The following is a 26,379-nucleotide window of genomic DNA, read 5'->3' as shown; positions in this document are numbered from 1 at the left end:
CTCTCACTAACCCCTGACTTCACTCCCCAGACATTTCCAAACCACTCTTCCCCTTTACCCTTGAGCTTCGTTTCACTCAGAGCCAAAACATCCAGGTTCCTTTCCTCAAACATACTACCTATCTCTCCTTTTTTCACATCTTGGTTACATCCACACACATTTAGGCACCCCACTCTGAGCCTTCGAGGAGGATGAGCACTCCCCGCGTGACTCCTTCTTCTGTTTCCCATTTTAGAAAGTTAATACAATATATATATATATATATATATATATATATATATATATATATATATATATATATATATATATATATATATATATATATATATATATATATGGACCTGTCAACTAAGTTACACAATCCTGTGTGCCTGATACATGCCTGATGCATGCAGTGACAGCCTGGTACAACCATGACAGGCTAGAGTACAACATTAATATACTCATCCTGTGGCAGAGAACGCTCCATGGCGCATCCGTCCTGTGAAAGCAGAATATTAAGGTGGATTATTTTACACCCATTTGATTACGAGGTCAGGAGAGCCGGTGGATGGTGACGAGTGAGGAGGGATGGATGAGGGACGACGGCTGAAGAGTGACGGGCGAAGTGGCGGGTTTATGAATGACGGGTGAGGCGTAACGGACTGACAATGACCGGGGGAACAATGATGGGTTGACAGTAACGAGCAGTGGGGGAGGACAGTGAGGGGCGGAGAGTGACGGGGGTAAACACTGACGGGAAGAGAGTCACGGATGGACAGTAATGGGTGACCAGTGATGGGTAGAGGGTGATGGATGGCCAGTGACGGGTTAAGAGTGACGGGCAGACGGTGACGGGGTGTTGACGGAGGGGTGACGATTGGCTACTGTACCTTTGACGGTGAGGTGTCTGGCGCCGACGAGGACTTCGTCACGGGTGGCGGAGAAGAGCAAGCGACCCTCCTTATCCCGGATCACCAGCCGGTCAGACGTGCACTCCATCGCCTCCGAGTCTGTCAGGGGCAGAGGAGGAGGAGGAGGGCGTGAGTCTCGCGTGGCTGGAGGAGGAGCAGCAGCGTGTGTGTGTGTGTGTGTGTGTGTGTGTGTGTGTGTGTTTGTGGGGGGGGGGGGAAGTGGTGGTGATGGGGAGGAGGAGGACGACGACGAGAATAACGTGGAGGGAGGGAGGGATGGAGAGAGAGAGACTGAAAGGTGGAGGGACAGACATAATGAGGTGTGGGAAGGGCCAAGGATGGGCTCAGGTGGGGAGGGGGGGGGGGGCAGTATTTTTGGGTGTGGGGATAATAATAGTAATAATAATAATAATAATAATAATAATATAATAATGATAAAAATATTAATAACAATACCTTATTGGTCTCGTAAATTTCATGAATATCTTTCGTACGTTTTCACACAGATATACAGTAATAAGACATTTATCCGGAGACACCATCACATTCGTGTAGTTATCATAAGCATTCATCACATAACTAAACGTATAAGAATATCACAGATACAAGGGATATAACTATCTAAGTCTTCAGGTTTTAAGGAGCCAAGATGATGAGGATGTCAAGTTCAATCCTTGATTATAAATAAGTCGTAGTCCAGCTGGTATAAAAGATCTTGCATACCTTGCTGTCGTACATTTTGAGGATCTTAATCTTTCTCCAGATGGGAACTTTTGATAATTATGGTTTAATGGATGTGTCGAGTCTTTCTAAATTACTTTACGTCTTTTAACAGCCTACTTTTGGTATAGTTCCAACAATGGCGTGATATTCTGAACCCTCAAGTTTGACACAATTACTGATTACTTTGGTGAGGTCTGGAGGGCACCTCCCTGCAAAAGCCTCTGGCCTCGTTGGCTTCGTCTGAAGTCTCTGCCTCCTCGGCATCGCCCCAGGCCTCTGCCTCGTCAGTATCCCCGAGTACTAAGCAACAGACCACGAGTTGTGCACTCAAGGAACGGTAAAGACTCCGCCTCCAGACAGTATTAACAGATAAAACCCATCGTGACCCGACCCTGTAAACTCAACTCGGGATTTATAGTCACACAACATTACCCAAAACCTAACCACAGTATATATATATATATATATATATATATATATATATATATATATGGAAGCGGAAGTGGATCATAGGGTGGGGGAGGGGGCGAAAATTTTGGGAGCCTTGAAAAATGTGTGGAAGTCGAGAACATTATCTCGGAAAGCAAAAATGGGTATGTTTGAAGGAATAGTGGTTCCAACAATGTTGTATGGTTGCGAGGCGTGGGCTATGGATAGAGTTGTGCGCAGGAGGATGGATGTGCTGGAAATGAGATGTTTGAGGACAATGTGTGGTGTGAGGTGGTTTGATCGAGTAAGTAACGTAAGGGTAAGAGAGATGTGTGGAAATAAAAAGAGCGTGGTTGAGAGAGCAGAAGAGGGTGTTTTGAAATGGTTTGGGCACATGGAGAGAATGAGTGAGGAAAGATTGACCAAGAGGATATATGTGTCGGAGGTGGAGGGAACGAGGAGAAGAGGGAGACCAAATTGGAGGTGGAAAGATGGAGTGAAAAAGATTTTGTGTGATCGGGGCCTGAACATGCAGGAGGGTGAAAGGAGGGCAAGGAATAGAGTGAATTGGAGCGATGTGGTATACAGGGTTTGACGTGCTGTCAGTGGATTGAATCAAGGCATGTGAAGCGTCTGGGGTAAACCATGGAAAGCTGTGTAGGTATGTATATTTGCGTGTGTGGACGTGTGTATGTACATGTGTATGGGGGGGGGGGGGTTGGGCCATTTCTTTCGTCTGTTTCCTTGCGCTACCTCGCAAACGCGGGAGACAGCGACAAAGTATAAAAAAAAAAAAAAAAAAAAAAATATATATATATATATATATAACATCACGAGAGGCAAGTCTTTTAGGAGCAGCTGAGTGAGTGTGTCAGCAATTTTGATGCAAGAGACCGGGTATTAGTGATGGGTGATTTACATGCGAAGAAAAATGATGTGGCAGGTAAGGGTATAATTAGGGGGGGCTTAGGAGGATTCAGTGACGTGAATGAAAATGGTAAACAGCTACTGGAGTTGTGCACTGAAAAAGAAATTAGGATAGAGAATACCTGGTTTAAAAAAGAGGGACTTGCACAAGCATACGTATCTCAGTTGGAAAGATGGTTCAGCCGGCATTATTGGATAACATACCAACTGAGAGGGGGCAGCTGGTGGGATGTCTGATCATTCATTACCTTGTGGAGGCGAAGGTGAAGATCTGTCCAGGTTTTCGGAAAAGAGAAGCATTTATGGGTGAGAAGAGTGGTGAGAGTAAGCGAGTTTCGGAAAGAGACTTGTGTGAAGAAATACCAGGAGGGCCTGAGTGTAGGATGGCAAAAGGTAAGACTAAATGCAAGAATCAAGGGGAGAGGGGCAAGTATACAGATTGTAAGGGATGAGAGGGCTTGGAAAGCGAGTCAGTTGTTGTTTGCTGATAGCACAACACTGGTGGCAGATTCGAGTGAAAAACTGCAGAAGTTAGTGACTGAGTTTAGAAGAATGTGTGACAAGAGAAAGTTGAGAGTAAATGTGAATAAAAGCAAGCTTATTAGGTTTTGAAGGGTAAAGGGACAGGACAGTTTAAATGGAGAAAAATTGGAGGAAGTGAAGTGTTTTGGGTACCTGGGAGTGGATATGGCAACAATTGAAACCATGGAAGCGGGAAGAATGAGTGAGGAGAGGATGACAAAGGGGATATATGCATCAGAAGTAGTGGGGACAAGGACAACAGGGAGACCAAATTAGAGAGGGAAACATGGAATGAAAAAGATCTTGAAAGATAGGTGCCTGAACATGCAGGAGAATGACAGGCGTAATGGGGATAGAGTGAATTGGAGCGATGTGGTATACATAGGTCGACATGCTGTCAGTGGACCGAACCAGGGCATTTGAGGCGACCTCGGGAAACCATGAAAAGGTCTATGGTGCGTGGTTGTGGATGAAGAACTGTTGTTTTGGTGTTTTGCATATGAAAGCTAGGGAATAGATTTCATCTGTTGTTGTTGTTTCTTTTTACTGGTATTACCTCGTTCACGTAGGAAACAGCCTTCTAATATATATATATATATATATATATATATATATATATATATATATATATATATATATATATATATATATATATATTTTATTATTATTATTATACTTTGTCGCTGTCTCCCGCGTTTGCGAGGTAGCGCAAGGAAACAGACGAAAGAAATGGCCCAACCCCCCCCCCAATATATATATATATATATATATATATATATATATATATATATATATATATATATATATATATATATATATGCTATAGAACGCCAAAGTAGCGCTGTAGGGAGCGAGGCTGGTTGTGATCTCCATAAGTTCATGTTAGATCTAATCTCAGTTTGGTTGTTGAAGAGTTGTGGAGTATGATATTGTCAGGTGTTTCGTGGACCGATTCTGTTTCAAGTCGTTTGTCTCGAGTAATGAGAGGATATGGCAGCTTGGTGTGTCCGGATACGGCAGCTTGGTGTGTCCGGATATGGCAGCTTGGTGTGTCCGGATATGGCAGCTTGGTGTGTCTGGTGTTCTTCAGTATTCTTATTGAGTCTGCCATCTGTCTTCAAGTTTGTTTGGTTCAAAATTAGAATCGCTACATGGACGTCGTCCATATACCGGCCTAAAACAGACCCTCATCAACAACGGATTGTTAAACACAGTAGACCAACAATAAGATAAAAAGGATACTCCTCACCATCGTCTTTAACAACCCCAGGTGCACACAACCCAACGACCTATTCAAACGACCAACTACAAGAATATGAAGACTAAGAATTTTCTCGTAACCAAGAAGCTGCCAGTGGATCAAGAATCCCCCTCAAAGCTCTGCCATGAAATCTATGGATTCGCAAATGAGGCTGGACGATGTAAACTCCTGAAGAACATAAAGTATGTGGGAGGCACCAGCATCACCCTCTCTACTTGCATCAGTGTATACGCACCTCCAACAAAGCCGCCCCCAGATCGCCAATGGGAATCGCCATCATTAAGATGTCCAAGACACCTTCCATACTGCGTATTTCACCCTACAGAGATGAACCAAGTCTCTCAGAGTTTCATCATGCCTCACCAGTGAGAGACTCGGGGAATACCACAAAACACAGAGGTCCACGTGTGAGGAGACCTTGAACCTCTGTTCATCCACACCCTAGAGGAAACAAGCAATCCTCCTTGTTGGTCTGGATGGTGTCCATCTCCACACTGCCTCCCAGGTCGCCATTCCAGCTTTCTTGCCAACGACTGCCGCCTCCAGCCAACTGGTGTCTGGAATGCTCCTGGAAGCCCTCCAGAGCTCCTCAGGTATATACTAATCAAATTTCATGTCTGCAGTCACGTCTGGGGATGACTCTGAGGATGATTTACTCAGACCTAAGAGCAAAACATCATAAAGGCCAAAATAAACTCCCACGGCGTTTATCCTGTCACTCATGAATCGGCGTTAATAACCTATCGTGATAAGCACAGCCGCAGCCATGTTGAAGTAAGCTTCAGCCATATTACACTTAGCCTCAGCCATGCTGGACCAACCAACCATCTTCCACGAAGAACCCAACATGAAGCCCAAATGATAATGGCTGTGTACAAGATGTACTGATTCCCCCCCGTCAATGAAGTATTTACTTGTCTTCGTCAACTCTTCCGTTTGCCTTCCCGCCTGTGAACACCCCTGGCTCTGTGGCACATAAGTGGCTGACCAGTGTGGTCATATAAGAAGGTTTGTTTGTCGTTAAGCCAAGCACATGTTGAGAACAATGACAGTCTTTGTTCTGCCAGTTATCCTGTGGAGACAGAATCACAGCTTCTCTGGCCTGATGGAAGCAGCACGAGACCTGATAGTGTAACCTGCTCCTGGGCGAGCGTCAGGATGCAGGTGTTTTGGATGACTAATGTACTTCCACTTGGACAAACACGAATTTTTTTGGACAGGGCTTCGAAGACTCGTGGTGTGGCTGCTGCGGACCCTACAAGGAACATCAAAAGCGAGCAAAACATTGTGGAATCACAGTATCATTCTCTTCCATTTGGTTGAGAGATGCAGGGAAGAATGCTCTTCACTACCTCACTCACGTTGCATTCCGGCTAATCGAATGAAGTAGGAACGAAAGATCAGTCGGTTTTCTATTTCAGCGTCTCAGCATTGCCATCCAGCGCGGGAATGCAAGATGAATTTTTGGCTCACGTCTCCGCTCCAGGAAAGCTTAACATGTTGTCCAAATCGATTTTATTTTATAGAGTATCATTCATTGTATCTTTTGTCGGAGAATAGACACAGGATAAAAGAATGGGATGGTAGAGAGAGAGAAGAATAAATATATACTATACTACTTTAGAGTCATCAGGTGAGAACTCCGTTTTCTAGGAATAACATTATCCTTCAGACTATATGGGTTCCTTGGGCTTGTCCTGAGGTGCTACGAGGTGTGTGTGTGTGTGTGTATATATATATATATATATATATATATATATATATATATATATATATATATATATATATATATATATATATATATACATATATATATATATATATATATATATATATATATATATATATATATATATATATATATATATATACATACATATATATATATATATATATATATATATATATATATATATATATATATATATATATATATATATATATATATATACACAGAGAGAGAGAGATTATAAGGTCCATCTCTATCACCTCATGTCGAAAGAGTCTATAGTCATCCACAGACACGTATAAGAAACCTAGGCTCTGTCTCCCTTCAGGATTTAAATTGCTTCTCCATAAACCACCCAGTAGAGAATCACACGTTTGAGCACAATCGTAAAAGTTGATCTTCATAACCGAGCGATTCATTTTCACCTGAGATGCCCACTTCGTCTCAAGAGTACTCTCGACAGGGGACATCGATGTTGTACTTCTTTATTTTGAGAAAGCAACTCGTAGTAAAATCATAATGTCTCGAGATCCCGAGGCAGATGTAAAGCAACAGGGAAATACGAGAGACGAATTTTGTGTTAAGTGAAGCATTGAGAAGCCTGGGGGCTAAGACCTCCTCCTCCTCCTCCTCCTCTTCTCCCCCACATCCCCCTCACCCCTTCGCCTGACGCAGCAGCAGGAGCAGCTACATGTGAAGATTCCTCACTCCCTCCCTGCCCCTCCTCCTCCTCCAGAGCTCCGCACCTGCCACCACCTCCCCTCCTGTTGATGCTCAGGATCATCTGACGCTCCTGTTGATGCTCAGGATCATCTGACGCCGCTCCTATTGATGCTCAGGATCATCTGACGCTCCTGTTGATGCTCAGGATCACGTTCTCCTGACGCGTCTGTTGACGCTCAGGATCATCCCCTCCTAACGCTCCTGCTGATGCTTATGGTCGCCTCCTCCTGACGCTCCTATTGATATTCAGGATCATTCACCCTCCTGACGCTCCTGTTGATGCTCCGGACCAACACCCTCCTGACGCTCCTGTTGATGCTCCGGACCAACACCCTCCTGACGCTCCTGTTGATGCTCCGGACCAACACCCTCCTGACGCTCCTGTTGATGAAGGTGCTAGCCCCCGTTCTCGTGGTACTGTTGTTACTGTTAGCAGCGGTAATAACCCCTGTTGTTTTTTTCATCACTGCTGCAGCTGCTGTGGTTGGTATCTTTAAGTTATCAATCTTCCTGTTGTTGTTTTTCCTGTTGATGCTGCTGCTGATAGTGGTGGTGTTCATACGTTTATTTTCTCTACTGTTGTTATCAGAGCGTATCCCAGCTACTGTTGTGTACTGTTGGTGTTTTTACGAGATATTCCTGTTGTTTGATGGACCTTATCCTGCTTCTGTTCATGGCTTTAGAGCTAACCCAAGCTCCTGTTTTGGCAAGTGCGTGGGTTCATTCCTCTCCCTCTTCCTCCTCCTCCTCCTCCTGCAGGCTGGGGAGGGAGGGAAGGCCGCCGGCTCCTGACGGAGAGAGGCCGCCGTGAAGCAGGACGGGTTCAGAAAGCAGGCGGGGATGATCCGCTTGCCAATTTACCACTCGAGTGGATTTAGGAGCGGCTGTATCAGCAGGTGCAGTGTGTGTGGCAAGATTGTAGGGTATCCACCGAGCATCTTGCAAGATTTGTAGGGTATTACCCAGCACGGCCGGCATGAATTTTTGGGGAGGAGATTGCAGGGGTAAAATGATAGCTATTGGCCAGGGTATTAGCGAGTGGTTACTAGAACAGATGGTGCGTGGATAAAGTTTTTTTTTCTTTTTTTTTTTTGAAAAAAACAAGAGAGGAATTCAACTCCCTTAAAGGACGAGCTTGCGATCTTTGAATCCCAGGAGAGGGCGATCCTGGTGTATATGATGGGAGTTGGTCGTGAACCTGACTCTTAAAGAAAAGATTCGAATGTCAGATATATCATACCCAAGGGTTGTAGTGTCGTACACTAGGGTCCTCCGGGGTCGTACCGTCGTGCTTTGGGGTCATATTATCGTGTTCTGGGGTCGTACGGTCGTACTCAAGGGGGTTGGTTAAGGGTAGGCTACTAAAATTAAGGTAGAGGCCAGGTGGTCGCACAAGAGCATGGGAGATGGGTGAAGGATAGCTTGGAGAGGCGGGGAAGATTTCCCGGTAGAACCAGAAACAGCCAGCATCAGGTCTTCTGAGAACCGGGTCGAGGGAAGGAGACGAATTCTAGGGATAATAAGGAGCAGAGGTTGTCCTTGGGTAACTCAAGGAGAAGCTTGACATTTTCAAGGATTTCGGATCGAGTCCAGAGGAATGAAACTATTTCTCTACGAAAGTCTCCTGAAATGAAAGAAATAAGGGTTGAAATTTGCGGAGGAGTCTTTAATTGTGGCCGGCATCATATGTTGACATCATCCTGCCAACAACACTTGTCTTCAGTGACAGTACACACACACACACACACACACACACACACATTATGTAATGTATGTATATATATATATATATATATATATATATATATATATATATATATATATATATATATATATATATATATATATGTATATATATATATATATATATATATATATATATATATATATATATATATATATATATATATATATAAATAATAATGTGCTGACCGTGAATACATCACGGTCAGCAACGCTAACCGCTACACCACGAAGATCCATTACTGAGTTTGGTGAAGTGTGTGAAAGAAGAAAGCTGAGAGTAAATGTGAATAAGAGCAAGGTTATTAGGTACAGTAGGATTGAGGGACTAGTTAATTGGGAGGTAAGTTTGAAAGGAGAAAAACTGGAGGAAGTGAAGTGTTTTAGATATCTGGGAGTGGATTTGGCAACGGATGGAACCATGGAAGCGGAAGTGAGTCACAGGGTGGGGGAGGGGGCAAAGGTTCTTGGAGCGTTGAAGAATGTGTGGAAGGCGAGAACGTTATCTCGGAGAGCAAAAATGGGTATGTTTGAAGGTATAGAGGTTTCAACAATGTTATATGGTTGCGAGGCATGGGCTACAGATAGGGTTGTGCAGAGGGTGGATGTGTTGGAAATGAAATGTTTAAGGACAGTATGTGGTGTGAGGTAGTTTGATCGAGTAAGTAATGAAAGGGTAAGAGAGAGACGTGTGGTAATAAAAAGAATGTGGTTGAGAGAGCAGAAGAGGGTGTATTGAAATGGTTTGGTCACATGGAGAGAATGAGTGAGGAAAGATTTGCAAAGGGGGTATATGAGTCAGAGCTGGAGGGAACGAGAAGTGGGAGACCGAATTGGAAGTGGAAGGATGGAGTGAAAACGATTTTGAGCGATCGGGGCCTGAACATACAGGAGGGTGAAAGGCGTGCAAGGAATAGAGTGAATTGGAACGATGTGGTATACCGGGATCGACGTGCTGTTAATGGATTGAACCAGGGCATGCGAAAAATCTGGGGTAAACCGTGGAAATTTTTGTGGGGCCTGGATGTGGAAAGGGAGCTGTGGTTTCGGTGCATTATACATGGCAGCTAGAGACTGAATGTGAACGAATGTGGCCTTTGTTGTCTTTTCCTAGCGCTACCTCGCGCGCACGCGGGGGGAAGGGGGTGCTATTTCATGTGTGGTGGGGTGGCGACGAGAATGGATGAAGGCAGCAAGCATGATTATGTACATATGTATATATATGTAAACGCTGAAATGTATAGGTATGTATATGTGCGTGTGTGGGTGTTTATGTATATACGTATGTATGTGGGTGGGCTGGGCCATTCTTTCGTGTTTCCTTGTGGTACCTCGCTTACGCGGGAGACAGCAACTAAGTATATTAAATGAATAAAGAAATTATATATATATATATATATATATATATATATATATATATATATATATATATATATATATATATATATATATATATATATATATATATATATATATATATATGTGTGTGTGTGTGTGTGTGTGTTTCGAGCCCCTATCCCCTTATGAGTCGTTTCCCTCCACGTATACATCTAATGTTTACATATGTCACCTGAGCGCACCCATTTCCCTCCGACGTGGTTGCACTCAGCCTCGTCCATTGACTTCAGACCAGCCGACCATCAGACCCATCTTGCCAGCCTCTCGTCCCAGCCGCTCGCCCGGCTCTGTACTGCCACTGCGTGACAAAGTAATTAAATGTCCATCATCTTTCCCTCTGCCATAGATTATAAATTCCTGGGCATGACAGTCGAGTCCCCCCGGGGAAGAATAAGAGTGAAGGCTTGTATTGGTTTCTGGTTTGCGCTCGACAGCTGGGAGAGGAACGAATGCCTCGCGTTGCAAGGACGAGGGGAAAAATACAGAAATACAGGGACGAAAAGGTAAAGGAATGACTCCAGCTTTGAGAGTATTGCATAGTGAGGTAATTAAAGGTCTCGCGTGCCAGCTTTGAGGGTATGTCCTCCAGATATAATTATGGGTCTTGTGGTAACTTCTCTCTGACTTGATCGTCTGTTTGAGTAGTCGGGGTCACAGCAGCTGACCTGAACCCAGTTGGTCAAACACAGTGGCCAGCAGGCGACTTGTGATGAGTGTATCACACGAGTGTGATACACAGACGATGGGAAAGGAATCGTTTGGCTAAAGACGTTCTTACCGATTCTGTGACTGACCATTTTATCTTTAGGTTAGCTGAAATACACACACACACACACACACACACACACACACACACACACACACACACACACACACAGAGTAGACATAGTACATGTATACAAGATTAAGAGACGGGGCAACACGAGTGTCAAACTTCCTCCTCGTAACACACAGTCATCACAGGTGCAGAGAACGCTCGAACCCAAGACTCCCTGAAGCTCTGGGCAAGATGTTGGGGTATGTACTTCCCAGCTGGCCTATTATATGTACAAGTAAAGGAGGAGAAGGAAGAGTGGAGAGTGAGGTGAGTGGGAACCCTAAGTGGTATACCTTCTGGATGTGAAGTATGACGGTGTAAACTCTTAAGACGTTCAGTAACAGTGGTCGTGGGAGGACAGGAGTTTGCAAATCGAATGGCCTTAATGTTGATAGTGAGAGCACAGTAATATTCTGCCATACTGTGTTTTTAAAGGATATCCCTCAGGAAATAGCGTGAGTGGCTGACAGCAAGGGCATGGACACATGTGTCTTAAAAATCAATGTAAAGATGTGCCACTCTCTTGAAATATTCGATGGTAAATCATCCACAGCCAAGAAGTGACAATGACAAATAATGATTCAAAAATATTCCCAGAATAAATCCCATTTGTATACCAACGACTACATTACTGTTGCTGTTACTATAATGGAGGATGAGTCTCAGAACTTGAAAATAAAAGGATAATTAAAGAAAGCAGGATAATAGATCAGATTTTTTTTCTATCTTGACAGTAGACCATTAAAAACAGTTAAACCTGTCATCATGCGCTGAAGTTGGCCATTATATTTCTCCAGTTTCATATTCGTCAAAAATGGATTCGGGTAGCGAAGAAAATCAAGACCGGGCAATTGTGAGAGAGAGAGAGAGAGAGAGAGAGAGAGAGAGAGAGAGAGAGAGAGAGAGAGAGAGAGAGAGAGAGGGACGAAAAAAACAGAAAGGAGGAAGGAAGAAATAAGAAATATTTCACCAGAGAACAAAAGTTTGGAGAAGTTGGTCGAAATCATTTAAACACAAGGATCAGAAATTAACACAATCCGAGATGAAAGTAAAGAAACGAAGGAGTTTATCTAAAGATCATGAGAGGCGTCATGAGGGGAACTCGTGGTGGTGGGGGGAGGCGGGGGATGGAAAATCACATTACAAAATCATGAACACTGAGAGACTCGCATCAGTGGAGCAGGGTGATGTATTATGTAACCGGAACAAAGAAGTTAAGAGTGAGCGGGGAAAGGTCAGACGGGTTTATTCTCGATCTTCTTAGTGAGGTTGCTGTACACAGGACACAGTGGAGGGGAGACTCTTAGGGATAGTAGAGAGGGAGGTGGAGTTCATGGGACTGGTCAGTCAACAGACTTGGATCATGTCGTCCGATGGCAGCGGGATTAGAACCTGGCGTCACTGAAACAAGAGGCGCCCAGAGCATTGGGAGATTGTAGAGGAAGACAGAGACACAGAGGCTGAGAACCTAAAACTGATGGACTTCATCGTAAGGAGAGTGGCACCTGAATTAGACAAACGAGTCAACCAGGAGCTCGATACACTTGAAACTTTCATTATTTTGGACCGCATGGAAAACAAACGCCAGATGAAGAGGGGGGGAAAGGGAAATAAAGAAGATATGCTCAATAAGGGGTTACTGCAGGCAACAGAATTGCCAGATGCAATCTCAGTGATTGAGGAGGAGAATCAGAGGTTAGAGACGTACTACTAATTGTGGTTACGTTTGATTTGGAGTCATCTGGCCAGAAGGAACTTAGGCAGATGAAGAAACGTGAAAACAAGGTGGAATTCAGTGACGCATTCATCAAGCGTGTTAGACTAAGGAGGAGGAAAACAATGAAACAGTCAAGGCAAAAAATGGAAGATATCAACAGAGGCAAGAGGACAGACCACCCCACCAGCATTTTGGAGATGTGAGCAATGTTAGTTGACGGTATTTTCGGACTAATGATACTGTATACAAATGCTGATGGATTAACGAAAGACGGCCAAGAAACTGGATTTTAAGGATCGTGTGAGGGTAAATGCAGCAGACATCGATGGTCTTGAAAAAACAAAGTTTACTAAAGAGAGAAGATCCTACCTTGTCTGTCCAGAGGGAGACATGATAGTAAGGAGGGAAAGCGAAGAGAAGGGAGGGGAAAAAGAAGAGTAGGGAGGAAGTGAAAGACTGGTTATCCTATTAATGGATAACCTCAGGTTTCAGGAAATAAAAAAATAGACAACCCATGTAGATAATGCGTCATTGGAGAGGTCACTATGGGGAAGAAATGCATAGCGGTGTGGCTGGGGACTAACCTTACAATGAACGGTAGCGACCCAGAGCAAACAGGCAGTGACAACCACGATGGAACAGACAGTCAGGATGGTACGTGGACCAGTCAAACGTGCACTCTTCCGGGAAGGTATAGTATTGATGATGGAGGGTCTCCGTCATAAGGAGACAGGCTGGCGGAATGTGGACCTTCACGGCGTCAGAGAGTCATAGAGACGCGGGTTCTTCGGAGCATGTACAGGAAAATATTCTATGCCAGGATGTCGGTGAACACACTAGGATGAGAGGGACTGATTCACCCTTTATACTAGATCTTATCTTCGCACATACTATCATGGATAGTAAACATATATGATACACCAGTCAGTAAAACTGATAACGTAATGGTTAAGTTTGATTATGTGGTAAATGTGGAGAGATGAAGCTAGACCTGAAGAGAAGAGATATAACTGCAAGAACCACACAGACCTCACTAATGTCCACGGTGATGTATGTTGGGGAAACGGAGTTCAGTAGCCAGGAACTACTTGGGTACTGTGGTGAAAGATGATGAAATTTACAGTGAAGGAGGAGGAACCTAAGGAGGCGACTCAGAACCCATAGTGGGGCGACTAGGAACCTGAGGGGACAACCCTGGACCTGAGGAGCGTAGCCTGAGACTTTAAGGTCCCAGGAGGGCGCCACAGAGCCCATGAAGGTGGTTTGTACCTCGGGTGGCGGGTCGGTACTTGGAGGGGGGGCTAGAACTTTAAAAAGTGGGCCACCCGAGACCTAAGGGTATCAATAAAATCTGGTTTCCAATTTCCGCAGACTTTTGGTGACATACATTTTTTCAAAGGCGATGTCACACATTTCAGTACTTTGTCATCTCTCTTTTGGCTTGGGGTTACCATCTGTAAACGTCTGGGTATTGAACCGACGAGGTTCCAGAAGTATTCTGGGTCCATAGGGTTTTGATCTCCTCAATAAGGCGACCCATTGATGAGGTGTTGCAAGCAGCAGCCAACTGAGCGTACGTTCCGAGAGCCCAGGGCGCCTCGAAATCTCGCAAATACCCACATCATCTTGTTTCCTGGAGACTTTTTAGGCTTTCTTCTCTTTAGAAATGTAAGAGCCAATCACCTTGAAACACAGGTGACAGAAATATACAGCGCCCAGAAGCGAAGTACCCATAATGAAGTGGCAGCCAGGAAGAGTAAAGAAAGAACATCCTCCACTGAAAATAGCGCGAGGCACACTGAGGCAGGTCGCTGGTGCTAACACCGTTAGAAACAAGAGTCACAGCGACCAGATGTATGACGACTTCACCCTGAGAGCTTCAAATGCTTGCACCCATAATATTTTTTTTTTTTCTGATACATGATTGCCATTTCCTGCATTTACGAGGTAGCGCCAGAAATAGACAAAGAAAGGCCGCATTCGCTGACATCTATTCTCTAGCTGTCATGTGTAATGTACCTAAACCACAGCTCCCTATCTACACAATCATGTCCCACGAACCCCTATATACAACATCGTTCCATTGCACTCTCTCCCGTTCACACTTTTCACCCCCCTGCATGTTCAGGCCCCGATCATTTAAAATCTTTTTTACTACATCCATCCATCCATCCATCTCTAATTCAGTCTCTTCCTTCTCCCTGTTCTCTCCACTTCTGACACATATATCTTCTTTGTCAACCTCTCCTCACTCATTACCTCCATATGTCCAAACCATTTCAGCACACACTTTTTAGCTTTCTCAACTACACTCTTTTTCTTACTTCACTTTATTGCTTACTCGGTTAAACCACTTCACGCCACTTATTGTCCTCAAAAATATCATTTTCCATCACATCCACCATCCTCCGCACACCCTTATCTATACCATATGCCTAGCAACCATGTAACATTGTTGGAGCTATCATACCTTCAAGCATACCCATTTTCGCCCTGCCTCTCGTTCTACACATTCTTCAGGTCTCCCAAAAACTTCACCCCCTCACCCTCCCAATGACTCACTTCCGCGTCCATGGTTCCATTTGCCACCATGTCACTCCGAGATATCTAAAACACTACACTTCCTCCAATCTCTATTCCAAATCACATCCCAACTACCCTGTCCGTCTACCTTGCTAAATCTAATAACCTTACTTCTATTCATATTTTTCTTTCAACTTCCTCCTTTCACACACACTTCCAAACTCGATCACCAACTTCTGCAATTTCTCACTCGAATCTGCCAACAGTTTTGTGTCATCAGCATATTCACCCTCTTCTCCAAACCCCTCATCCAGACTGCACACTCGCCCTTTTCTCCAAAGCTCTTGTATTTACCTCTCTCACCACTCAATCCATAAACAAATTACGCAGCCATTGTGATATGACACACCCCTGCCGCAGACCGACCTTCACTTGGAACAATTCACTTTCCTTTCTTCCCATTCGTACACATACCTAACACCTTGATAAAAAAAAAAAATCTTTTCTGCTTCCAGCAGCTTTCCTTCTACACCATATATTCATAAAACCTTCCAGAAGGCATCTCTGTCAACCCTATCATCTGCTTTCTCCAGATCCACAAATGTCATAAACAAATCCATCATTTCTCTTAGGTATTTCTCAAACACAAGTCTTTAAAGCAAACACCTGATCCACACAGCCTCTTCCACCTCTGAAATCACAGTGCTCCTTCCGAGTCTTATACTCTGCACCTCACCCTTTCAATCTTTACTCTCCCATACAACTTCAGGTTCGACTCATCAAACCTGGACCTCTCTAGTTTGAACGCTCCTCTCGAGCATTCTTCTCCTTTACCCTTGAGGTTTTTTCCTTCTTTCGGAGTCAGAACATCCAAGTTTTTTTCCCCAAACATACCACCTAATCTGTCCTCTCTTCTCATCTACGTCACACCCACATACATTTAGCCAGTCAAGGCTAAGCCTCTGAGGAAGGAGAAACCAAAGAAAGATCTCTGGGGTTTGGTCGTGGTCTCGGTTGGATGTGGGTGAATGAGTTTGTTTCTTTCCCCGTTATTAGCGCTGCCTGGTTGATGCAGGAAACTGATATATATATATATATATATATATATATATATATATATATATATATATATATATATATATATATATATATATATATATACACACACAAACGAATGGACTAGCCCTCTGCTTGAAAACCAAAGCATGATAAATGGCTTCGGTGAAATGCCAACCCACTCACCTTGTTTACATTACATACATAAGCACACTGCAAACATACACTGAACCTGTGTAGTCTGCGTCAGTGTACCATACTCAATACCCAGCCAATAAGTGTTCCCCTTTTTCATATAGTATATACAGAATATGAATTGTGAGCATTTTGGCGACCATTAAGCTTATCGGCCATTAGCCCATTAGCTGGTCTTTCACCCGTATTGCATATGGATGAACTGGAAATTCAGGTTTATAAATTATCAGTTATAGGAAATCTACTCATAAAGCAATGTATTGATTTTATTTGCTTTGCCTTTATGTGGGATTCCATGACAGTATCACAAATAGGTCATTAAGTCCGGCAATTGTTGAAGGGAATTGGATATGCTTTGAGTACCTTTCTCTTTCAGTCTTGCTAGATACAGCTGGTAGACCCACGTTACAGGAGTCTTTAGTGACTAGTTTTGCTAGTTACAGCTGATAGACTCGTTACAGGAATATTTAGTATCGAGTCTTGCTAGTTACAGCTGGTAGACCCACGTTACAGAAGCCTTTAGTAACTAGTCTTGCTAGTTACAGCTGGTGGACTCATATTACAGGAGCCTGTAGTACCTAGTGTTGCTAGTTACAGCTGGTAGACCCACGTTACAGGAGACTGTAATACCCAGTCTAGTTAACTGGAATTAAGGTTGACACGTGAGTGTACAGGAGCGCTTCGTCGCTCGCTTCGTCAGGTGCGTCTTGTAGACCCCATGCTACAGTGGTCAGTTGAGCACACTACTACACCCCCACCCTCCCCGTCTTGTCTTCCATCTCCAGATGCACTTCGTCAGTCTCCTGGCCAGACTCTTGTTTTCGTCCCTTGTCCCATTCACGACAGCCTGGTGGATTATTCAAGGTAATGAAAGAAATGAAAAAATAACTTTGGTAGAATGACGTGGGTTCTGAGCACAAGATGTCTATTCAGGTCGAACTTATATCGAGTCTTGTTTCCAATACCCTGAGGCTTGATAAGGGCGTCCCTTATAGCTTCCTTTTGTCCTTTTTCTTTACTGACTACACAAGGCCTGAGAAACATGCTTGCTGGAGCTCTTAGCATGCAAGCAAGCATGCAAGCTTTTAGCTAAAGTCAAGCTATAGTCACTTTCATAGCAAAGCTATGTGACTATTCTGTTATTCATTCATTGAACTTCAAGCTTAATCGGAGTTTAGACTGAAGAGCGAAGGGATAATATTCACATTAATTTCGTATTCACGTTGGTCAAATTAATATCCCTGAAAACTGCGTGGAAATGAAATTGGATACTGATGGGTAGTTGATTACTAAAAGTATATGAACATGGAAGAATGTGAATGGAGCGAAAATGATGATTTGATAGATAAGGAGAACAGCACACCACTCCGTCCTCAGCGACTCCCTTCGCTAAGCTTCGCCCCATAAGCAGAACTCGGGGTATTGGGCAACATTAACCGACTGAACGCGACACCCGAGGGTAACAGTTGAACGTGACCGGTTCTCCCGCGGGCAGGGGGAAGGGAGGAGGAAGAGGAGGAAGAGGAGGAGGAGGAGGAGGGATGGTGGCATCACTACTCTCCCTCCCCTTCCTCACCCAACCAGCCCTAGCCCATCGTCCTCCCTTTTACCCTACTAGCCCTGGCCCAGGCCGTAGGTGATATTTTCCCACCCCAGGATGGAGAACCATATATGAATACGACCACATGTGTATACTAGGATTGTATACGTCCTGGCAGCCTATTTGAGGTCAATCCACGAAGCTTTATACGTAAGTAGGTAGTGTTACACTTACACTGTACTTGGAATTCATCAAAATCAATTCAAATCACTTTAAACCACTTTGAATACTGTCTCAGTCACCGGTCGTATATGAGGCTAGTCTAATGTTTAGCAAATCATTCCGATCTAAATATTTACACGAGTACCTTCGCTCGGGGAAATGCCTCATTTGTCACCCGCATGAAGTAAAAGTGCATTATCTATCTGACGTACATCTATCGTGCTGCAACCTCATACATACTGGAAACCTCCTACCAAAGGCAAGCATTATAAAATCCCCCTCCCCCCCCAAAAAAAAAAGCTGAAAATTACAAGTTTGTAAAAGTTTGCTGTAACGTTACAATACGCAATGAATGAAAGTCCGTATAGAGATATAGAGCCTAATGAAGTATAGAAACATAAATATAGAAGCTATGTTAGGAAAGGTAAGGAGAAGTCAGCTGACGCCAAGGTAATATTATTAATAGTGAAAATAATTCAAGAACTCACATTGGAAGTATTGAAACGACGAGAATAATTGGTGAAGGAAATCAATAATTAGAAGGAACAAATGTCGGTGATAGAACTAGTAATCAGTGCAACCATAAGATGGTAATCTGCTGGTCTTGTTGACAACGCAAGCATACAAACATCAATATTATGGATTAGAAGTGATAGAATAACCTAACAGTAGAATTAAATGCAATATTCAAGATTCCACTGCAACTCTGATTGGATCATTCATCCTCCGCGTACGGTAACCAACTCGAAGAGATCCTCCGCTCTGTTCCTACTTTGCTCCAGGACATGAACTATGTTGTGATATAGACGCCCATCATCTTGGTCAATCAGGTGGGATGGCTCAAGCCGACGTTACGCGATGTTGTTGTCTGATGAAGACCAAATTCAAATCATCCCCGAGACTTGACTTCACTCACCCCTCCCGCTCATCCCGAACCCCGCCCGCTCACCCCGATGGGTGAGTCGTAGTACCCTAGAAGGGTTACTCCCAACATGCACTACAGAGGCGGCCTCCATTCCACAGCCCTGCAGGACGACTGTTCTAACAAGGAGATGGCGTAGCCAGGATGGAGCTTTCACCGCTCACGATGATCGTCGCTGACTTCTGCAGGTGCCAGCCACTCCTACTGGATCAAGAGTCTTCGACACGGCACCTACTGCTGTACTGTTAGTGGGAGTCAGGACCGAAACAACTAACTCAAAAAAAATGGAAGAAAACTCACAAGTTCTCAGTTCAAGAGTGTGATTAATATGATCTCACTTGTAGATGTTGAGACCAAAGCTACACCATCTCGCTTGTAGATGTTGAGGCCAAAGCTACACCATCTCGCTTGTAGATGTTGAGGCCAAAGCCACACGATCTCACTTGTAGATGTTGAGACCAAAGCTACACCATCTCACTTGTAGATGTTGAGACCAAAGCTACACCATCTCACTTGTAGATGTTGAGACCAAAGCTACACCATCTCACTTGTAGATGTTGAGACCAAAGCTACACCATCTCACTTGTAGATGTTGAGACCAAAGCTAAGTATATAACACTTGGCTCACACCATAAACCTACAGACCTGAAAAGATGCCTCAATGTTGATAGTTAATGACTAGACAGGTACAAACTTGCCGCCATCCAGGCATACGTTAATAGGACCCACAGAAATCGTTTAAAAATGGGGTGCTCCTCCATCGCGATATTCAGAGAGACTTTTAAAGTCTATGTGACAGGGAAAAATAACGCATGCAGAAACGCTCAAGATAAGGTGAACTTCAACACCTACCACAAAAAAAAATTCAGTAACCTACTCTTGAAAACCAAAATGGCTCATAGCACTGACCCCCTACAACATACCGATGTAATTCATCACTTCCCATGCCCCGCTGAAGGTTGTAAACTTCAGAATGTTGTTAATGACGTCGGTACGACCAGAAGAGCCATTAGTCGACACCTCGTATCACATCTACAACAAGGAGCAATAAAAAGGAATACATTTGAGGACGCTATGATATCTGAATCACCTCGCCAGCAACACCAAAATAATACAGTATTTTCAAAGATCATACACGACTAATAATAACAAAGCCATCGACATACAGTGCAGCCAGACCACGGGTCAAGACAGGACAATAAAACCCTCCTCTAATAACATGCATAACCAATAAGGACCAAAACCTTACCCTCGTCCCCAGCCAGAAAATACCTGCAGCAGAAATCCACCCTCGACCATTCCCGGGCAACTGGTATCCCCCAACCCACAATCACCTCCAGGAACAGTCAGCTTTAGGTGTCACTCTACGCCCACACCTCGACGCCCACACCTCAGCATGGCTGTACCTCCGTCTAGCGTCGCTTCCTATCGCATGATCATTTCAGTGTCTGTTCAGTGGTGAATATCTTCAGTGGTTTTTATACTGGGTTGCACAATTATTGATTCATTCTCTAACCCTCATTATAGAGGATATGAAATGAATCACCAGTGTCATCACATGAGAGTATATAACAAGCATCACCTGCCAGTACTAGATCCTCAACCATACGATCGAAGACGATAGTCCCAGTTCCCCTATTTGATCACCAGCCTATCCGACGGCACGCTGACCAGCTCCGGGTCACGTTATCTATAGCACCAACACCCTCCCCAGATAGATCATGGGCCACTGAGTGAGGTCGCATCACCTGACCCCCTGATTGGTAAAACCTGAAACTTCTCCTCGCCTAGTCTTCCCCACGACTGTTCTTCGCCTCTCACTCCTCCCCAGCACCTGATATGCCATATAAGTCACCACCCGTGACCAACACAGCAGTTCGAGCCCCACCTCCTTATGATGGAGGTTAGGCGCTGTCACATATATAACGCTCAGGAGAAGATACCGAATGTATACGAGACACGCAGTGTGTAATTCTCAATCCACTATGAAGACTGATTGAAAATACGGTTAAAATAAAGTGTGCTACTGTAAGAATGTGATTGGCTGTTATATATATATATATATATATATATATATATATATATATATATATATATATATATATATATATATATATATATGCACCTGGTCATTAGAATGAGGACAATGAGAGGCAAATATATCAGCAGTTTTGATGCCAGAGATCGGGGGATAGTGATGGGTGATATGAATGCAAGAGTGAGTAATGTGGCAATTGAGGGTATATAACTGGGGGGGACATGGGGCATTCAGTGAGGTGAATAGGAATGATGAACAGTGTGGGGGTCGTGTGCTGAAAAAGGACTGGTGACTGGGAGTACTTGGTGTTGAAATAGGGACATACACAAGTATCTGTGAGTGAATAGGAATGATGGTCAGCGGGCATTACCGGATCACGTACAAATTAAAAGCCTTAGCGATACTTACAGTGAAGGACTGCAGATGACTGGGAGTAGTACAAGAGAAGGCGGCAGGAATTCAAGAGGAAAGTGCTTAAGTTTAAAAAGAGAGAGAGATAAGATTTATTTGAAGGAGGGGTGATGGTGTGAAGAAAAACAATAGAACAAATGGTAACATCAATGAAAGGGGCAAATGAGGAAGTGGTAGTAGGTTATGATGACATGACGAGGAGATGGAGCGAGTATTTTGAAAGATTGTTGAGTGTGCTACATGATATGGTGGCAGATGTAGGGTGTTTGCGTCGGGGAGGTGTACAATATTAAGTGGTTTGGTGAAAAAAAAAAAAAGTGATGGTGAAAGTCTTGCGTAAGATAAAATGTGGGAAGGCATCTGGAGTGATTGGTACTGCGGATGAATTTCTTTAAAAAAAAAAAAAAGGGGGTGACTGTGTTGTTGATTGGTTGATCCGGATTTTCAGTGTATGTATGGATCGTGGTAAGGTGCCTGAGGGAGAACCGTGGGAATAAGATCGATTGAATTAGAACGATGTGGTATACAGGGGGCGACATGCTGTCAGTGGACTGAACCAGGGCATGTGAAGTGTCTGAAGGAAATTATGGAAAGGTCTGTGTGGGGGGCCTGGATGTGGATAGCGAGCTGTGGCCTTGGTGCATTACACATGACAGCTAGAGAATGGATGTGAGCGGATGTGACTGTCTGCACCTGGCACTACCTCGGAAAACGGCGAACAAGTATGGAAAACAGGAAAAGAATATATATATATATATATATATATATATATATATATATATATATATATATATATATATATATATATATATATATATATATAATTATCCCTGGGGATAGGGAGAAAGAATACTGCCCACGTATTCCCTGCGTGTCGTAGAAGGCGACTAAAAGGGAAGGGAGCGGGGGGCTGGAAGTCCTCCCCTCTCGTTTTTAGTTTTCCAAAAGAAGGAACAGAGAAGGGGGCCAAGTGAGGATATTCCCTCAAAGGCTCAGTCCTCTGTTCTTAACGCTACCTCGCTAACGTGGGAAATGTCAAATAGTATGAAAAAAAAAAAAAAAAAAAAAATAGGGGATAGGGGATTAAGAATACTTCCCACGTATTCCCTGCGTGTCGTAGAAGGCGACTAAAAGGGGAGGGAGCGGGGGGCTGGAAATCCTCCCCTCTCGTTTTTTTTTTTTTTTTTTTTTTTTTTTTTAATTTTCCAAAAGAAGGAACAGAGGGGGCCAGTTGAGGATATTCCAAAAAAGGCCCAGTCCTCTGTTCTTAGCGCTACCTCGCTAACGCGGGAAATGGCCAATAGTTTAAAAGAAGAAAAGAAAAGATATATATATATATATATATATATATATATATATGTGTGTGTGTGTGTGTGTGTGTGTGTGTGTGTATAATATATATATATACGTATAATGTTCAAACACACCCTCACACACACACACACACACACACACACACACACACACACACACACGCAAGATATCCTTCTTCATCCTGGGGAAAAGTGGAGCCACCCGCCTCCCTCCCTCCGTGCTACCCGCCCGCCCGCCTGCACTGGGAATCCAATATTAATTCATTAAAGTTGGTGCATGACTCACACCTCAATAATCTTGTCTGATAACTTTACCTGCCTGCGAGAGGCTCCCGCACCCCCTCCCCCTCCCCTCCCCCTCCTCCTTCCACCCCCTCCCTCCTCACCCCCCCCCCCCACGGCCCAGAGGATCCCCCCCTCTTACACCATCCCCCCCCTCTACCATCTCAAGGCCCATGGGGGACACCCCCTCCTCCTTCCCTCCCCGGAAAGTGTCGTCTTGGGATAAGTTTTGCCTCGGCCTCGCCTGGTACTTGCGGCGCCGCGGGCGGGCGGGCGAGAGAGAGAGAGAGAGAGAGAGAGAGAGAGAGAGAGAGAGAGAGAGAGAGAGTTAGCTCTTGGGGCGTGTATTTAAAGAAGGTCTTAATTCAAACTTCATGCAAATGAGAATAAACTTTCCCAATTGTTTTTCTTTTTCCTCTTTATCTTTCTTTTTTTTCCCCCTTCTACTTCCATCTCTACGTTGCGTGACGCGAAGTATAATGACGGATGACGGAGGGTGGTGGTATGACGGCAGCGGTGGGTGACGGTCTCCAGATGTGCTCAGGTGAGGGATGGGAGGCCTCCTCCTCCTCCTCTCTTCCTCCTCCTCCTCCTCCTCTCCTCATCCTCTCCTCCTCCTCCTCCTCCTCTCCTCATGCCAAGGATTTTCATGCAAAGTTTACATGACGTGATTTTACCGGAACTTACTTTCCTCTCTTCCCTTCCTCCCTTTCCTCCCTTCCCTTCCCTTCCCTTCCCTTCCCTTTCCTCACCATCCACCACCTCGTAACGCCGAAGGCGCTGGAAGGAACAGTTTGATTGTACTCTCCTTCCCAAGGATTTATACTCTGGTGTATTGATGACGCTTAGGGATGTATGAGTATTGTTATCATACAATCCTGAGACCATTGTGTTTTTCATGGGGTTCCTGGAAGTTCGAGGGGGCGCTCCAAGGGAGAGCAGAGTAAGGTAGGCGCCCATGTGGCAAGATGACCCTAGATGGCAGTGTTCTCTTTTCCATCCATTCATAATGATACACACTCGTCGACGGTGGCTATATATATATATATATATATATATATATATATATATATATATATATATATATATATATATATATATATATATATATATTAGAGAGAGAGAGAGAGAGAGAGAGAGAGAGAGAGAGAGAGAGAGAGAGAGAGAGAGAGAGAGAGAGAGAGCCCCATACACGTAAGTGACAGCGTAAATTGTCCTGGAAACATTCATGAACATCACAGAAGACGTTTTATAAGATAACGTTCAGCGGGTGGTTGCACCTTGACGCTGACCTGCCTTAAATGACACCTGACAGCTTGCTGGTGTAAGCCTGAGGCCCACATAACGAATCAACGAACCCAACATAAATCGTAAGGTCTGGCAGATGTTAGGATAAACAACATGTTGCAATTATGTGTATCCGACGATGTATACGATCAAAGTCTTACTGACCACTGAACGCTCTATCACCATTATGGAGAACAGTATCCACACACGGCAGGTGATCATGTGTTATATTCCCATTAATAAAACTGGACTTGTATCAAATGACAATGTAATGTTGAGAAAGAGTTTAATATGAGTTTTCCTGAGTGTTTGAAGAGGGGGATGTGGGGTGGGGGTTGGTGGGAAAGGTTTACCTCCTCCTCCTCGTCCTTGGCTTGAGGAAGAAGTAGGGGGAGAGGTGGGCGCTCTCCCCACTCCCTCAGCGTCTCTCTGGATTCGTCTGTAATCACCTGTTTGTACTGGATGGTAAACTAGGAATAGAACAAGGACAAAGCCAGGCGAGTAATCCGCTGTGCGAAGAAAATTAAATCTCTTTACTTCTAAGAAGTAGTGTAGACTTCGCAGTGACCTGAAAAAAAGAAGTTCTTGGAACTTTGAGTAGATTTGACACTGTAACTCGCGAGGATCTGTTTGAAATATAGGATAATACGGTTATTGGTTCCGAAGGAATAGAACGTGAAGTTAGCAGATGTAACACTAGCGGCTGAAAAGTTTCTGCGAGTAGATACGTGAAAAACTGGAACAAATTAACGTCAAAAGTTGTTGAGGCAGACTAGTGAGTACCTTCAACAAGTGATTCGACCCCTTTTTACCACTAGTTCAAGTATCTCTTATACATGTATTGATTCCTTTTCCTCGTTCAGGACGCTAAGGATGCTCAGTTGTGCAGAAGAAGGTTGAAGAGTGCTGTTTCTGCTGACTTTCCTTGGGTTAATCACTGTCTCTTTAAGTGGTGATGCTTCCGTACACGACAAACTTATAGCAGAGGTTATTGTTGCGGAAATGGAAGTATTTATCCCCTCCTCCTCCAAGACGACCTCTTCTTCCCATCCATGGTTCAACTGTTTCTGTTCTGAGGCCATTCATGCGAAGGATCAGGCATCTCGGGTCGGGAAAAAGTCTCCTTCCTCCAACTCCCGTTCAGCTTTTATCACGGCCCGTATAATCACTGCAAGTACGTTATCCTTAAGGCAAGGTATTCCTTTGTTCAAAGGAAGTGCGATAACCTCTCCTCGTCATCCACTGATAGGTCTTTCTGGTCTTTAGCTAAGGACATCACTAACAACTTCTGTCGCTCTACCTTTCCTTCACTTTACTATTCTAGCAGTACTATAGCTGCTCCTCCCGTAGAAAAAGCAACTGTCTCTGGTTCTCTTTTCTCCTCTAGCTCTACCTGGGATGACTTTAACATTCCTTCAACCCCAAATGCCCCTCTTACTAATCCTATGCCCCTTCCCGTATTCTCTTTTCGGACTGTTCGAAAAGCGTTTCTCTCTCGGGGCACAAGCAGAGCTTCCATTCCCGTGTACTGAAAGAGTATGCCTCTGAACTTGCACCTGTGCTTGCTCATCTGTTTTGTTTACGTTTAAAAACCAGTATTTTTCCTTCTTCTTGGAAGCATGCGTTGGTACATCCCATCCCTAAGATGGGTGACCGTTCTAACCCCTCTAATTATTGTCCTGTTGCTCTGACAGCTTCCATTTCCAAA

At 44.0% G+C, this 26,379-nt stretch overlaps 1 protein-coding gene across 1 annotated transcript in view; it reads right to left on the bottom strand.

Moving 5' to 3' along the window:
- LOC139759337 (zeta-sarcoglycan-like) overlaps positions 1-26,379 on the bottom strand; it is a 101,846-nt gene that overhangs the window by 5,190 nt on the left and 70,277 nt on the right. The window contains exon 3 of the mRNA XM_071681466.1: positions 873-992. Coding sequence (XP_071537567.1) covers positions 873-992 — 120 coding nt within the window. The remainder of the gene's footprint in view (positions 1-872; positions 993-26,379) is intronic.

The sequence above is a fragment of the Panulirus ornatus genome, chromosome 3 (genome assembly GCF_036320965.1).
Source record: "Panulirus ornatus isolate Po-2019 chromosome 3, ASM3632096v1, whole genome shotgun sequence".
Classification (NCBI taxonomy): Eukaryota; Metazoa; Arthropoda; class Malacostraca; order Decapoda; family Palinuridae; genus Panulirus; species Panulirus ornatus.
The sequence above is the reverse complement of the archived record's forward strand: the minus strand, read 5'-3'. Positions and strand labels throughout refer to the sequence as shown.